Genomic DNA, 14233 nt, shown 5'->3' with positions numbered 1-14233 from the left:
TTGGCCAGTGGCCAGGATGCTGTAGGCTCCTTATAATGCTGCTTGGAACAGAGATGTCCATTATAACCATAGCCTCTCTTCCCAGGGCATTTGTTTCCTTGGTAGTTAAGAAAGAACAAGAAGGCAGGCTTACTTTGGGGAATCCACACTAATACTTAGCTTCAGTCTCACCCTTTGCCTGACATGGTGAAGACCCCTGGCTTGGTAGTTAAGTGATTTGGGGTTTTGCCTTGGCTCTGTTACTAACTTTCCATACTACTTTAGACCAGCTTTTTATTAGCTCCTTTCTTCAGTGTCCTTAACTATAAATTGGGATGAAGAATATCTAGTCTTTGGACCTCACAGGATTCTTGCTGGGGTCAAAAGGGATGACCTCCAGGCAAATAGTTTGAAAAGCATGGATAAGCTTACATATATAAGATACTGTCATTAATAATTATTATATAGCAAGGAGCAGTTGCCAGGCACCTGGGCCCTTGAGGGCCAGTGACCATGCTCTCTGTTTGTGTCTCCAGGTAAACATAGACTTCCAGACCCGAGAAGCCACCAGGAAGAACATGCAAGAGCCATCCCTGACTTGCTTTGACCAAGCCCAGGGAAAAGTACACAGCCTCATGGAGAAAGACTCTTATCCCAGGTTCCTGAGGTCCAAAATGTACTTAGATTTGCTGTCCCAAAGCCAGAGGAGGCTCAGTTAGACCTCAGATGGGGACTCTTGGAGATCACTGGCTTTTCCCCCTCCCTCTGCTGCCAAGACCATATTCTAATGTGAAATGTCATAGGTGTTCAAAAAGCAATGGCACTTAGGTTGGGAGCCTGGGGATGAGAAATGGATGAAGGGCCATTCCAGTCACCAGAGCTTGGACTCTATTCCATTTACTCATGTTTGTGTTCTGGTTAGTGGTAGCACCTTGCTGCTGTTACCCTTCTTCTGGGTCAGCAACTTGCCCTCCATAATGCCTTGGGTCATCTCTGCTGAGAAGGCAGATTCGCTATGCTGGGCTAATGTGTAAATAATGCAAATGCAACTTCCACCACTTCCACACCCTCTTCAGTTAAGATTCCTGACTCTAACTTGTCCTTTACCCCTGTGAGGAAGAGCCAGAAAACTCTGGCTCATGCTTGTGATTTGCTGTCACAGTGTAATGGCCAGTCCTGGGTGCTGGGGCCTCACAATGTAGAAGAGAGGTCTCTGGGGAATCCCAGGTTTCTAGCACTGTCATTGACAGGTGGCCTCTGGGAGAAGGGGCAAACTCCATGAATTTGGCTATTCCTTTCATTTCCATTGGGCCAGTATGAAAAGCTGTGGTCTCTGCCCATCTTAGTCTAGGAGATTCACAAGACTTTTTACCCTTGCAATTCCAGGGAGGGTCTTGGGAGATGTCTTTCACGACTTCTGATGTGGAGCTGCTTTTAAGAAAGATACAGCTTGCAAATCTTCCTTGATTCTACCAAGAAGTATTGCAGGAGTCAAATGACCAGGGAACATAGCACCAGTAGACTTTTGTGCAATGGAGCACTATATATACTCTTTCTGTTGCTTACTGTATTCTCTGCCCTCACCTCCCTGTGGCATCACACATCACTCATCTCTTAGAATGACAGACAGCTTGGCAAAGGGAGGTGAATTCCCATAGCATGGACAGCTCTCATGGTGCCTAATACTTTCCTTGTCTCTCCCTGTCCCCCCTTCCATGCAGGTCATGTAATTATGATGGGGGAGAATGGGAACTTAGGCTGTGTAACTCTTCAGCTTGCTTCCTGGGAGCATGCTTTCTTAGAAAGGTCTCCTTCATGAAGGCCACCTTGGCTCTTGAGCAACTTCCTTCTTGATCTCTGACCTTTGGGGATTGAACATGAAACAGGAGGTGAGGCTAAGATCCCTGTTAACATCTGGCTATGGAGAATCTTCCTAAAATGCTTTCATGATGCCCTGAGGCTGCTTTTGGAAATGTATCAGGAAACTCTTCCTTGGAGGATGAGCATAAAGCACTCTAGCTGCTTTATGAGAAAGAGTGGAATTTGGCACAAGTTTGCAGTGCCAGGGATACGCATCCTCAGCAGAGAGACCAGAAAGTGGAAGAGGAGTCTGGAAGAGGCTGATATCCAGGTGGACCAGATCATAGAGAATGTGATGGAGGTACAATTGGGATAATTCACAGCCAATGGATTTGGATTCATTGCAGGTCTCCAAAACTTTCGGCTTGACTAAAGGAAAGAACTATGATTAGGCATAAGCTCTGGGGTTCAGGTGACTGACAAGTGGGCTGAAGCATTCTCCCCTCGTGGGGTGATGGGCCTCTAGATGCACGGGATTCGAGCGTTTGCATTCCTGTCCAGTAACTTTGTGAATCACTTCCTTCCTTGGCTGCAGCTAGACAAGGCCAAGAAGGCTCCTGAGTCCCACTGGTGTCAGGGTCTGTTGCCCTGCCAGACACATTATTATCTGTAGATGATGGTTGGTGAGTCTGTCTGAACCATCAAGGAGAGAGAGAACACATGCCTCCTAACCCTCACACTGAAGCGTCCTGTGAAGTCTCATGTTCAAGAACCCTGAAGCCTCAAATGGGTGTTCCCAGTTAGATCGGATAGTATTCCCCTGTCCCCACTGGTAAAAACCATTCTTAGCTAAAGCTGCCAGAATTAATTTAATGATCAAATTCTCGAACAGGGTATTTTAAACATTGTTTACATATGAAATGTGCATCTGCTGCCAACTCTACTGTCAAATATGAGGTGCATGTAAATTGGAACAGTTATGGAAACATGAAATGTTTAAGAGGGGCCTTTTTACCACTTTCACTATCCCCAGGAGAAGTCTGAACCAGAGTGTTGGGCAGTGGCCTCACCCGAGGCCCAGAGTTCTTGCCAACCGTTGGTGGAATGAAGGCCGCAGATGGTGGTGTCATGGCGCCAGGTGACTTCCTCCCACGATGGGGAGGCGTGAAGGACCGAGCTTGGGTATCCTGAATTTTGCCGCTCCGTGAGGGTATGTGGGCGTGTGTCTGTGTAGAGGAACGTGATAGCTATATTTATGGTACTCCCGTGGAGTGTGTGTGCGTGTGTGTGTGTGTGTGTGTGTGTGACCATTGTGAGAGTGAGTCCAATACACCACAGAGATGGTCTTCCCATGGGGTAGAGCTGTCCTCACACCCTTCCTGTCCTGCTTCCCACAGAAGGCACAGAGCTCTCTGCTCTGATGCCTACGTTCAGGCACTTAGGTCATGCCAACCCAGATTTTGGTCTGTGATGAAACAAAGAGAAATGTTTACAACATCTAGAGCAATATCAAAGCATACCTCATCCCCAATCTTCCATGTCTCCCGGTCCTACCCTTTCTCCTATTCCCTCTTCCATGGGCCCTCGTCCGCCTCACCAGGTGGGCATCTGCAGGTGCCACTTCTTCCACGTCTGGTCTTCCTTTGGTCCTCATGCCGGGCTCCTGCTGTGGACAGCCTTCCGGGCTCGAGGCTTGCTTTGAAGACCCAGGGCAAGCCAGGGCGGTAGGCCAGGCAGAGCTGTGATTTTTAGGACTGCTCTCCACCCCGCAAGCGGCCTTTCGGCCCCACTTGAGTGTCCAACCTGTTTCTGGCTGGCGTGAGATTACCTGTTGCCTTCGGCAAACCAAATAAAACATAATCAATGACAACCATTCAGAGCCCCAGGGTGTCTCTGGGGTGAGGAAGGGTCCTCTGAGCATGCCCGGGGCTCACCCGGAAAGCCTGTTACAAGTGCTACTTCCCACGCGGCACACCCACAGATGCTGATCCAAAAGGACCTGGGTGGAACCCAGAAAACTGCATTTTTAACAAGTTCCCACGGACCAGGCTTTGAGAAAAAGATGGTCTAAGATAGTGGCTCCCACCATTGGGTGCTCATTGGTATCACCTGGGGAGTTTTCAAACCTAAAGGTCCACATGTCCCACTCCAGAACAGCTGGTGGCTGGGACCCAAGGCATCCAGGTGACTCCCCTGCGGAGGAGGTAAGGCAGCGGGGGCCTGAGGAGTGAGGAGGGGCCCGAGCGGCTGGCGCACCCCCAGATGCCAGCAGGAACCTGCCAGCCCCGAGTCCGACTCTGGGCGGCTGCGTCTCTGTGTTGTCTCAGTCTGATGTGCTCCTGTGAGAGAAAAACGTCTGTGGCCCAGCTGCACGCAGCGGTCGCGGGTGCGCCGGCGGCGGGGAGCGCTGAAGGGTATCTGCCCAAGAAGGGGTTTGGTCACGCATCCCAGTCTCATCCCAGTGCTTCCTCCAGGCTGGCCTCCTGGGCCTCTCCCTCGTTTGCTCATTGTCACGCGCGCTCTGTGTTTGGCCATTTGCATTGGGTTGTGCCTCTGTGGCCAAGGCCTTGCGACCTGGTGGCTGGAACTCAGGTAGGGGGCGGAGGGGGTGCCCTAGTGGTGACAGAGGCAGCGCAACAACGTCCAAATTTCTCAGCGGAGCTGGTCCCATCCTGGGAATATCACGCTCTTGAGGGCTTCTCCAAGGCCACAGTGGGGTCACAGTGGGGTCACCCCTTCTCGCTCCAGAGCCCTCAGGATCCCCTCTTTGGTCTCCGGCTGGATGGGCAGCTGAAGGTTCCAGGCTGGTTTCCTCCTCTGGTGCTCCCCCCAGAACTTGCTGCTCTGAACAAACCAAAGCTGGGCGATGGTGTCCTGTCCCCGCTGCAGGCCCAGGCTCGGGGGCAGGGAGGGCCTGGCTGCTTTTCCTTGGCACAACCGGGGCTTCCCAGTCCCCCAGGCCCTGGACTGTCACGGTGTTGAGAGCTGCGGGAGGGTAGGAGCGGGGAAGGCGGCAGGGGAGGGCACCTGCGGGGGAAGGGAGGCGGCTCCCTGGGCTCTGCTTCTCCTGGAGCAGAAGGGACAGGTGCAAAGTGGCGCGTCCGAGGCCACGGGCCGCATGGACGCGCGTGCCCGGAGCTCTCCGGACCCCGTCTGTGCCTACTTCCCAGCAAAGCGGAGGACTTCCATTCTCCGCCCGACGCTGCCCTTCAGCCGCCCTCTTTCAATTCGCGTCCCTCCGGGTTGGAAGCGACAGAGGCCGCGAGGTCACCCCTGCCTTTGAGAACCTGTGCCTCTTGGCGCGATCGTGGAGGGAGAAGCCAAGAGCGGAAACGTCTTCCTGCGCCCGCGGCCTCCCAGGTCCCCACAGGGTGCGGGGCCCCAGATGGGAGACTGCGGGGGGTGGGGGGGTTGGGGGGGGTGGGGGGCCGCCCGGGGCGGTGAGGCCGCGCTCCCTGTGCGCGGGGCCAGGTGGCCGGGCCGCAGAGGCGCAGCCGCTCATCCGCGCAATAACCCGCTTGGCTGTTGGATCTCGCCGCGTCGTTTCATTACTGTGCAAAGTGGAATAATGTCATTCACCTTTACTATAAACAAGGCTGTGAGAACATAATAAACAGAACCTGAACACGCTGCCCCGCGCTCTCTGCCCACGTTTCTGGCCCGCTGACTTCACGAGGAGATGCTTCCAGGACACGTGGTCCCCCCCACCGCCGGGGTGGGGCGCACGGGGGGGGGGAGCTCGCCAGGCAGGGGCGGCTCGCGGCTGGCGGTCATCCGTGGGGAGGCAGCCACGTGGGGGGCCTCGGGGTGGGAATGGCCTGGGATAGTGCGGGTGGGGGCGGGGCGGGGTGCCTTTGGGTTAGGAGGGGGGCTCTGCAACTGTGAAGTGCTCTCCAAATAGGAGGTGGTGTTTTTATTAGCACCACCTACTGCTCGAAATGCAGGGAGAGAAAAGGCTGAGGGATGGTTTATGTATTTGTTCAGCTGGAGCAATCTGAACATGGAGTGGGCTGCTCTTGCTGTGGCTGCACCGCACTTGGTACAAGCCGTGTGTCCTGGAAAAGTGTGTTCTGGTGATCCGGCCCCGGGGAGAGGACTGAAGGAGAATAAGGGGTAGTGTCTGCTTGTCGAAGCTCATTTGTCGGGTGCGAGGATGACATAGAGATATATAACATATTAATAAGCCAAATAATTAAAATGTGCTGGAGAAGATCTTTTTTTTTTTTTTTTTAAGATTTTATTTATTTATTCCTGAGAGACACAGAGAGACAGAGACATAGGCAGAGGGAGAAGCAGGCTCCCCATGGGAGCCCGATGGGAGACTGGATCCCAGGACCCCAGGATCATGACCTGGGCCAAAGGCAGATGCTAAACTACTGAGCCACCCAACTGCCCCAGAAGGCCTGTCTTTAAAGGAAAGTTGACATTTCTTCAAAGGTGAAAGCTTTGGGTTAAATGAAAAGCCTTTTTTAAAAAAAATAATACATTTATTTTTTTATTGGTGTTCAATTTGTCAACATACAGAATAACACCCAGTGCTCATCCCGTCAAGTGCCCACCACCCAGTCGCCCCCACCCACCCCTGCCCACCTCCCCTTCCACCACCCCTAGTTTGTTGTTCGTTTCCCAGAGTTAGGAGTCTTTCGTGTTCGTCTCCCTTTCTGATATTTCCCACTCATTTTGAAAAGCCTTTTGTAACGCAAATGATCACTTCCAAATTCCTGTTTGGTGGACTAAGGCCCGTAGTGGTGAGTGGTAGCAGCTGACTGATGCAGACAGGAGGATGCTACTGGTGGGGGGGCTGTGATTGGTTCCTCTCTTTCCCCCCTTCTACACCTCACCTCTGTTGCCACTTCTGACCCCTCCAGGACTGAGAAAAGCAGAGAAGGAGGAGAAGGAGGGACAAGGGTGTCCTACCTGCCTTGCATACCTTCGGGGATAGGCCTCCAGCTCTCGGGGCCTGGGAGAACTCTGCTGGGTCCTTCTTGAGTTCCCTGGAGACCCTTTGTCTCTGAGGAGTCCTCCCCTCTTACCTCCAGCTGACCCCAAAAGGTTGGATACTTTCCTACTCTGACTCATGGCTTGCTCTGTCCGGGGAAGGGCCCTAACTTCTCTCTGCTGCAGTCTGTTTGTCCCTCCAGGACACCCTTTAGGAGGGGTCCTCAGATAACCCCATACCAGTCTCTCTCTCTCTCAGAGGTTCGCAGCTGGCCGGTTGGAAGCATTTGGGTCTTACTTGCCCCCAGAATTACAAGGCAGCAGGTGCCCTGCTGCCAACCCATAGCTCATGTTTTTGATTTTTCAGGATGGGGTCAGGTTTCCACGCCTCAGGGGTACATGTCAGGCTCTCCAAGGGACCCGCTGTACCCACTCTCCCTAGGGGAGAAGGGAGAGGCAGGCAGGCACTTAGCCCAGTGGGTGGCGGGGCTGGACTCGCCATATGCTAAAAGCTCTCTCCAAACACTTTCACAAATTCTCTCTAGCCCCTGGCCTTTTTCTCTGTGGGACAGGTTTTGAATGCCCCTCGCTGGTTTTTACTCCCTCCCTGCAGTGTTTGCTTGGTCTGGAACCCTTTGGATCCGAGATCTGTCTCCTAGTCTTTCACAGAGCCTCTTTCAGAGGAAAACACTTAACACTGTGCTGAGCATCTCATTAACACGCAGTGAATGTGGGAAAAACAAGCAAAATCCCTTCTGGTCCTATTGTCTACATCAACAAAGTGGCCAGAGGAAAACAAAAGAGAAGTCATTGATATAACTCCCTCCTGTGGATGCATTTCTTAGTTGAAGCCTGTTCTTGTCCCCTGTCCAGGAGGTATGGGACAAAGCCATTCTGAAGACTAGAGGGAAAGTGTGGGGACCTGTCATGGGTACTGTCTCCCCTGTCCATGACTGATTCTACAGCACAGAGGGGAGACCAAGTCCCCACCCCACATCACAGTGGCTGCGTGCTCAGTCATGGAGACAAACCCACAAGCCTGAGAGAACTGTCTTTGACGGGGGTTCCATCTGCACTCTCTTGCTGATCACTTGGGCTCTGATGCTAGACTGTCCGAGTTTGAATCTCGGCTGTTAGCTCTTACAAGTTGTGTGAGCCTAGGACAGTTACTTCTCTGTGCCTCAGTCTTCTCATCTGTAAAACCAAAATAACCACAGAGTCAACCACCTGGGGCTGTTGTGAAGACAATGTAAGTTAACATGGAAGCCTGCTTATGCTTAGCACAGTGCCGGGGACAGTGTAGGCACACAGAGGGTGCTAGCGGCGGTCTTCTCTCTCACTGGATCACCGGGACTCAAGCTGGCACCTCCATTCAGAGCTCATTTGCTTCTTGGTTGAAGCAGAAGGACACCACTCAAAGCGAAGGATGTTACATGATCAGTGTCTCCTCCTTCCCCGCTAAACCATAAACTTCCTGGAGACCGTCTGCTTTGTTCCCTACTCTAGTCCCTAGATACTGATTGAAAGAATATTATATCTTACAAGTGTATTGGAGCAGGCCTTATAGATTAGGCACTTGGGTAGGCTGGAGGCGGAGGCCAGAAATCTACTCCCCCCACCCGGGACCTCAAGGAACCGACTTAGCTCTCACAGGAACTTAACCCTTCATAACACTGGCACAAGGCTTACCAGATGAGTGCTACAGAAAGTGAGTGGCTTCACATTCAGAAGTGGCTGTACTAATAGGACACCCTCCTTAGGAGCCAGGAACTTTGCAAGGCAATGTAGATGCTCCATCTCCATCTAGTTGAAACCCCACAGCGATGCTATGAGGTAGGGTATTGATTGGCTAGGCCTCCCATCACAAAATACCACAGATCAAGCAGCGTAAACAACAGACGTTCCCTCACAGTTCTGCAGTCTGAGATCAAGGTGCGAGGTGAGATTAACTTCTCCTGATGTCTCTCTCCTTGGCTTGTAGAAGGCCATCTTCTTGCTGTGTCCTCACATGGCCTTTCCCCAGCGACCTTGCCCCTTGGGTCTCTTCCCCTTCTTGTAAAAACACCTGTCAGGTTGGATTAGGGCTGCCCCAGCAACCTCATTTTAATTAAATCACCTCCCTGAAGGCCTGTCTCCAAATCCAGTCACATTCTGAAGTACTGGGGCTTAGGGTGTCAACATATGAATGGTGGGAGTGGGGGTGGGGTGGGGGGAGACAGTTCAGCCCATAACAGGTAGATGCGGTTTTGGTTTATTATCCCCATATAAAGATAAACTGAAGCAGGGAGAGCTGAACCTCCATAGCCAAGGTCATGCAACCTGTAGGTGGCATAATTAGATTTAGAACCCCGGCTCTGTGAATCCAGAACTGGTGCTCTTAACCTCTGCTTTGCTGTGGACTACAAGGGAATGCAGGGTAAGCGGGGTGCATGGGTGCAGGCAAGGGGAGAAGGTGTGGGAGCGGAGCTGCCCCTGCAGTGGGAAGGATGCAAGTACGTGCCAACAGCAGGCTGAGGCAGAGGGGAGGGGACGGGTGGAAAGGGGGGTCAGTTCTTTACCTTTTGCTCACTCAAAAATGTGGGTTCCTGGAGAAGCTGAAGGCCTGGGCTGGAAAATGATGGTCGCTGAGAGATGCACTGCAAAGCCAGCTGGAAATGGGATTAGCCAATTATCTGCCCGAGCTGTTCCTGAGCGGTGCATCCAGGTGCAGTTGCACCAGTTTGTTTCTGTCCTGTTCTTTGCACTCACTCCCCATCAGGACGATCTGTCCGCTGCCATCTCGCAGGGCACTTTCTGGGGAGACTGAGTCATGGCCCCACTCACAACCCTGGACACGCTGGGTCTCTGTCTCCCGCATCTGCTGGGGGTTGAGCACATCCATGGGGTCCAGGCTCCAGGCATGCCCTTCCCACGGAGAGAGACATAGCCCCCTCTCCTCAGGCACTAAGGCCCGTCTGGCTGGCACCCAGAGGGGCAGGGGCTCTCTTCTTAAACACGCAGCAGGAAAGAACATGGGGATTCAGGTGCCTGAGAATGAGTCCTGAAGCTGTTGCTTATTCTGGGTGTGGGACCCTGGGGATGAATTTAGCCTCTCCTAGCCTCTATTTTCCTATTAGCCAAAGGGGGTAAGAGTATCCACACTTCCAGGCAGGGCAGCTATGAGGATTGGAGATGAGATGGGCAAAGCACCTGGGCAGGAGCTGGTATGTGTAGGTGTCCCCAAAATCATAGTCACAACTATTGGAGATCCAGACTCCGGTTTGCAGACATCCCAGAACCTGTCACGGGGCTGTTGGCAGTAGAAAGTATCACGGTAGGTCAAATGTAAGCTGTGTTTGAAAAACAGGACCTCTGTCACTTAGAAACAAAACAAGGTGCCTTTTATCATTCAGCACGGTACTCTGCTCCAGTCAGGATATTGGGACCTCTCCTTACGTGCCCTGTGACCTAAATATAACAGGGATCACTCTCACTCATCATGCAGACTTTCCAATGAGACACACAATATGCAAACAAATTAACTGAACTTTGAATTGACAGAGTTTAAAAACAAAATCCTGTGTCTTGCAAAACCAAATCAACTGATGGGGCACTTTCAGCATGCCCTGTTCTAGTTTATGCTGGAGCCAGACTTTGACTTTTGACTTGTCGCTTGTCGCTTTTGGAGAAACACGGGAAACATAAGCTGGTGGATGTTCTCGCTCAAGATGCGGAGGGCGTAGGTGGCTCTGGAGTAGACTGCGTGGAGCCCACCTCGAATACGGAATGGCTGTGTGTGTGTGTGTGTTTGCTGGGGGTGTTAAGGGAAATTATTTTAATCCTGTGCTTTAAAAATGCCATGGTCAAGGTTTTCCAGGAAGCGCTTTCTCAGATCACTTGTAACCAATAGCAAGGGTGATTTGAATCCACAACTCCACAGGACCCAGGTTGGCAGCGTCTCCCGGGAAATGGCAAGGAAGGGGTGAGGAGCTAGGAAGGGAACTTCTAGAACCTTCTGTATCATAACCATATTCAAATCACAGAATCCCCCAGATGGCAGCATGCTGAGTAGGGCAAAGTTTCTCTCCCTGCATTGAGGGGAGAAAGGGGGTCCTGGGGGAGATGAATAGACAGCAATTAGCCTGGAGAATATATTGGTTTGCTTTCCTGGCTCGGGGCAGCCAGTTGCTAAGAGAAAGGGGTCTTGCAAGAGAAGAGGGGCGATGGTGCCTGTGGGCAGCCAGGGGAGCTGGGGGAGCCAGCCCCTCCTAAAGGCAAATGGCCCTTTTCAGGCAGCTCTGCGGAGGGGCTTGTCTCAGCCGGAGGAGACATTCTCACGCAGAGGGGTGGCATCTGGGCCTGCTTTGTAGCCACGGAGACAGTCTTGCTCTGTTGAGGGAGCAGCTGTTGGCCACCTGCTCACCAGCCTGGGGTAAGCCCTCTTTTGAGGAGCAGTGCCGGAGCCTGGCCTCTAGAATAAAGGGTGCCTTCAGCACAGCCTGCCTGGGCCATTCGCTTTGGGAGGTGAGCCGTGGGCAGGGTGCAGTGGTCCAGATGCTTGTCATGTGCCCCACCCCGCCCCACCTGTGGTCCCACACTCAGGGTCCCCTCCGCACTCTGGCAGCTGGCCCGTCTGCCAGCCTTTGTGTTTTAGCAGCACCTGCCCCTGCTTCCACTTCCCTGTCCCCGGGAAAGCATCTGTCCTGGAGCCAGACAGGCTAGCAGCAGGCGAGGCAGGAGCCAGCCATGCCAGGCTGCGGTGGAGAGATCCCGGGGCTTTGGCCTACTGCCCTTGCCCTTCCACAAGGACCGGTCCTGCTTACCCTAGGGCGGGTCCAGCCCCACCTTAGGTGGTGGAGGGGGTCTGTGCTGGGAGGGGCGGGAGTTGGTTGGTGGGGAGAGGGGAGCTGGGAGATATTCTTTTTTTTTTTTTTTTTTTTTTTTTTTTTTTTTTTTTTTTATTGGTGTTCAATTTACTAACATACAGAATAACACCCAGTGCCCGTCACCCATTCACTCCCACCCCCCGCCCTCCTCCCCTTCTACCACCCCTAGTTCATTTCCCAGAGTTAGCAGTCTTTACGTTCTGTCTCCCTTTCTGATATTTCCCACACATTTCTTTGGGAGATATTCTTTAAAGCTGTAGAAAAAACTGCTACATGTTCACATCCACAACCAGTCAAGAAAGAGAGGAAAGAAACAGACGAGGTGAGGAAGTATATGGTACATCCGATAATCATGGAGCTGGAGCAGAGAATTTGACTGGGGGCATGCATTTCTTTGCGTAGGGATCACTGCTACTTATTCATGAAGCGCCTACTATAAGCCCAGGTTTTACAAACACTTTCTTCCCCTTATCATCACGAGGCAGGGCTAACCTTGTTTTCGCTTCGGTTCTTTTAATTGAGATATTATTGACGTAGAACATTCTATTGGTCTCAGGTGTACACCATCCTGATTTGCTATGTGTATATATTGCAGAAACGGTCACCACGGTAAGTCTAGTGAACAGGCACCATCTCACGTAGTTACAAGTTTCTCTTCTTGTGGTGAGAACTTTTAAGATCCCCTCTCTCAGCAACTTTCAAAAATACAGCACAGTGTTGTTAATTATAGTCACCTTGCCGTACGGGACATCCCCAGGACGTATTTATTTTATAACTGGAACTTACAAACATCTTACTGCTCCATCCTCACCACAGCCCCAGGGAGCAGAACTATTGTCCCATTTTGTAGAAAGGTACCTGAGGCTCGGAGGGGTTATTGCCATTCGTCCAGGGGAATGGTGGGAGGGATTGCAGACTGGATGTGTCCTACCAGACCCAGTGCTTAGCCATGGCCTTCCACCACTTTCTGGGTCTCTGCTTTGCCTTCCTGAAGAAAAGACCTCTCTAGATCACTTCTTTTTTTTTTTTTTTTAAATTTTTATTTATTTATTTATGATAGTCACACACAGAGAGAGAGAGGCAGAGACACAGGCAGAGGGAGAAGCAGGCTCCATGCACCGGGAGCCCGACGTGGGATTCGATCTCGGGTCTCCAGGATCGCGCCCTGGGCCAAAGGCAGGCGCCAAACCGCTGCGCCACCCAGGGATCCCTAGATCACTTCTTCTACAGGAGAGCTAAGCTATTTATTTAACTTTTCATCTGTCCTTCATTTTCTTCCTCTTTTAACCCAGAGTATAAGCTCACCAAGGGCAAGAGTCAAGTCTGAAACTTCTTGGAAAGCCACCTCTGCTGCCCGGGACTCTTACATGATGCACACTGGCTGCCTGGCAGTTCCCTGATGATCCAGCGTAACACGGGGCTGTCCTTCCTGGGCAGTGATATCCCTGACCCTCGATCTATAGGGCTTCAGTATCAGCTTTTCCAATTCCAATCTCCCTTAAGATTGATTGCAAATTCCATGAGAAGGTGAAGGCGTGGGTGAGGGCAGGTCTGTGGCTTTGGGCAAGAGCAAGGCTTCTGTCCAGAGGAACAGGATCTCCGCCTGGGGGCCCTCTGGGGAGGGGTTTTATAGGCCTGCCATTGCTTAAATATACACAGATCTGGGAATCTTGTAAGCCTGAGGCCAGTGAACAGCTGCTCTGCCAAGGGCATATTTGCCTGGTAATTCTCATTTTTATTTGAATGCCCATCTGCCCCATCACTGACATCACAGCACAGCTGCAGTCCTGTTTTCCCTTCCCCTTGCCTGAGCCTGTGGTGTGGCCTTGCACTCAGGATGATTAAATGGCTCTGTGGGTGGCCTCACTCGGTAGTGTGTGTGCCTGGGGTGGAGGGGGCAGGCGGGGCCAGAGCAGCGAGGGTTGAGGCTGCCCATCAACAGGGGAGGCTCCGGCGTGGTGTGTGTGCCCTGGGGGAGCGTGGTGCTGGGCAGGGGCAGAGTCTGGGAGCACCTCATGCGGTAGGAGAGAGGAGGTGACCCTGGAACGGTGCTTCTGCAACACAGAAAGCTTTGCCACTTCTGTAACTAAGCAGTCCGCCCTGGGGATTAAAGGGCCATGTCACTTCATCCAGAACCAGGGCTGGCTGGAGGTTCCTAAGCCGGGCATGGGCCAGAGCCTTGAGGCAGGAATGCAAAATACTGAAAACATTCAGTAATTATAAGTTCTAGTCTCAAGGTTATAAAATATAAAGTTTCCTTGTTATTCGGATTGCCCCCTACGTCCCCTCTCTCTGAGTACTTCCTCACCTCTGTTCTTCATGGTAGTCCTGGATTCAAATCCTGGACCTGGTTATTTATTAGCTGCGTGAGCTTGAACAGTTTCCTTTTTTTTTTTTTTTTTTTGAACAGTTTCCTTAACCTCTCTGAGCCTCAGCTTCTGTATCTATAAAATGGGCCCAGCATTTCCACTCCTAGACATATGAACCTTTTATGAAACATTTTTATGAATGGACACCAAACTGAAGTGCCCAGGTGTGTTCTTAGTAGCACTAGGTAGCAACAGTAGCACTTAGTAGCAATAGCAAAAGACTGGATACCACACAAAAGGCTCTCAAAAGAAGAGTGGATAAATTGTGGTACATTCACACAA

The 14233-nt window shown here is 51.9% G+C and overlaps 1 protein-coding gene across 7 annotated transcripts in view; it reads left to right on the top strand.

Moving 5' to 3' along the window:
- RGS8 (regulator of G protein signaling 8) overlaps positions 1-3652 on the top strand; it is a 40462-nt gene extending 36810 nt beyond the window's left edge. For all 7 annotated transcript variants that reach the window (XM_035719283.2, XM_025430018.2, XM_025430022.3 and 4 more), the window contains one exon: positions 516-3652. In XM_035719283.2, coding sequence (XP_035575176.1) covers positions 516-698 — 183 coding nt within the window. In that variant the 3' untranslated portion in view covers positions 699-3652. The remainder of the gene's footprint in view (positions 1-515) is intronic.
- The last annotated feature ends 10581 nt before the right edge of the window (positions 3653-14233 follow it).

This window comes from Canis lupus, chromosome 7, assembly GCF_003254725.2.
Source record: "Canis lupus dingo isolate Sandy chromosome 7, ASM325472v2, whole genome shotgun sequence".
Lineage (NCBI taxonomy): Eukaryota > Metazoa > Chordata > Mammalia > Carnivora > Canidae > Canis > Canis lupus.
Note: the sequence above shows the minus strand (reverse complement) of the source record. Positions and strands in the feature narration are given on the sequence as shown.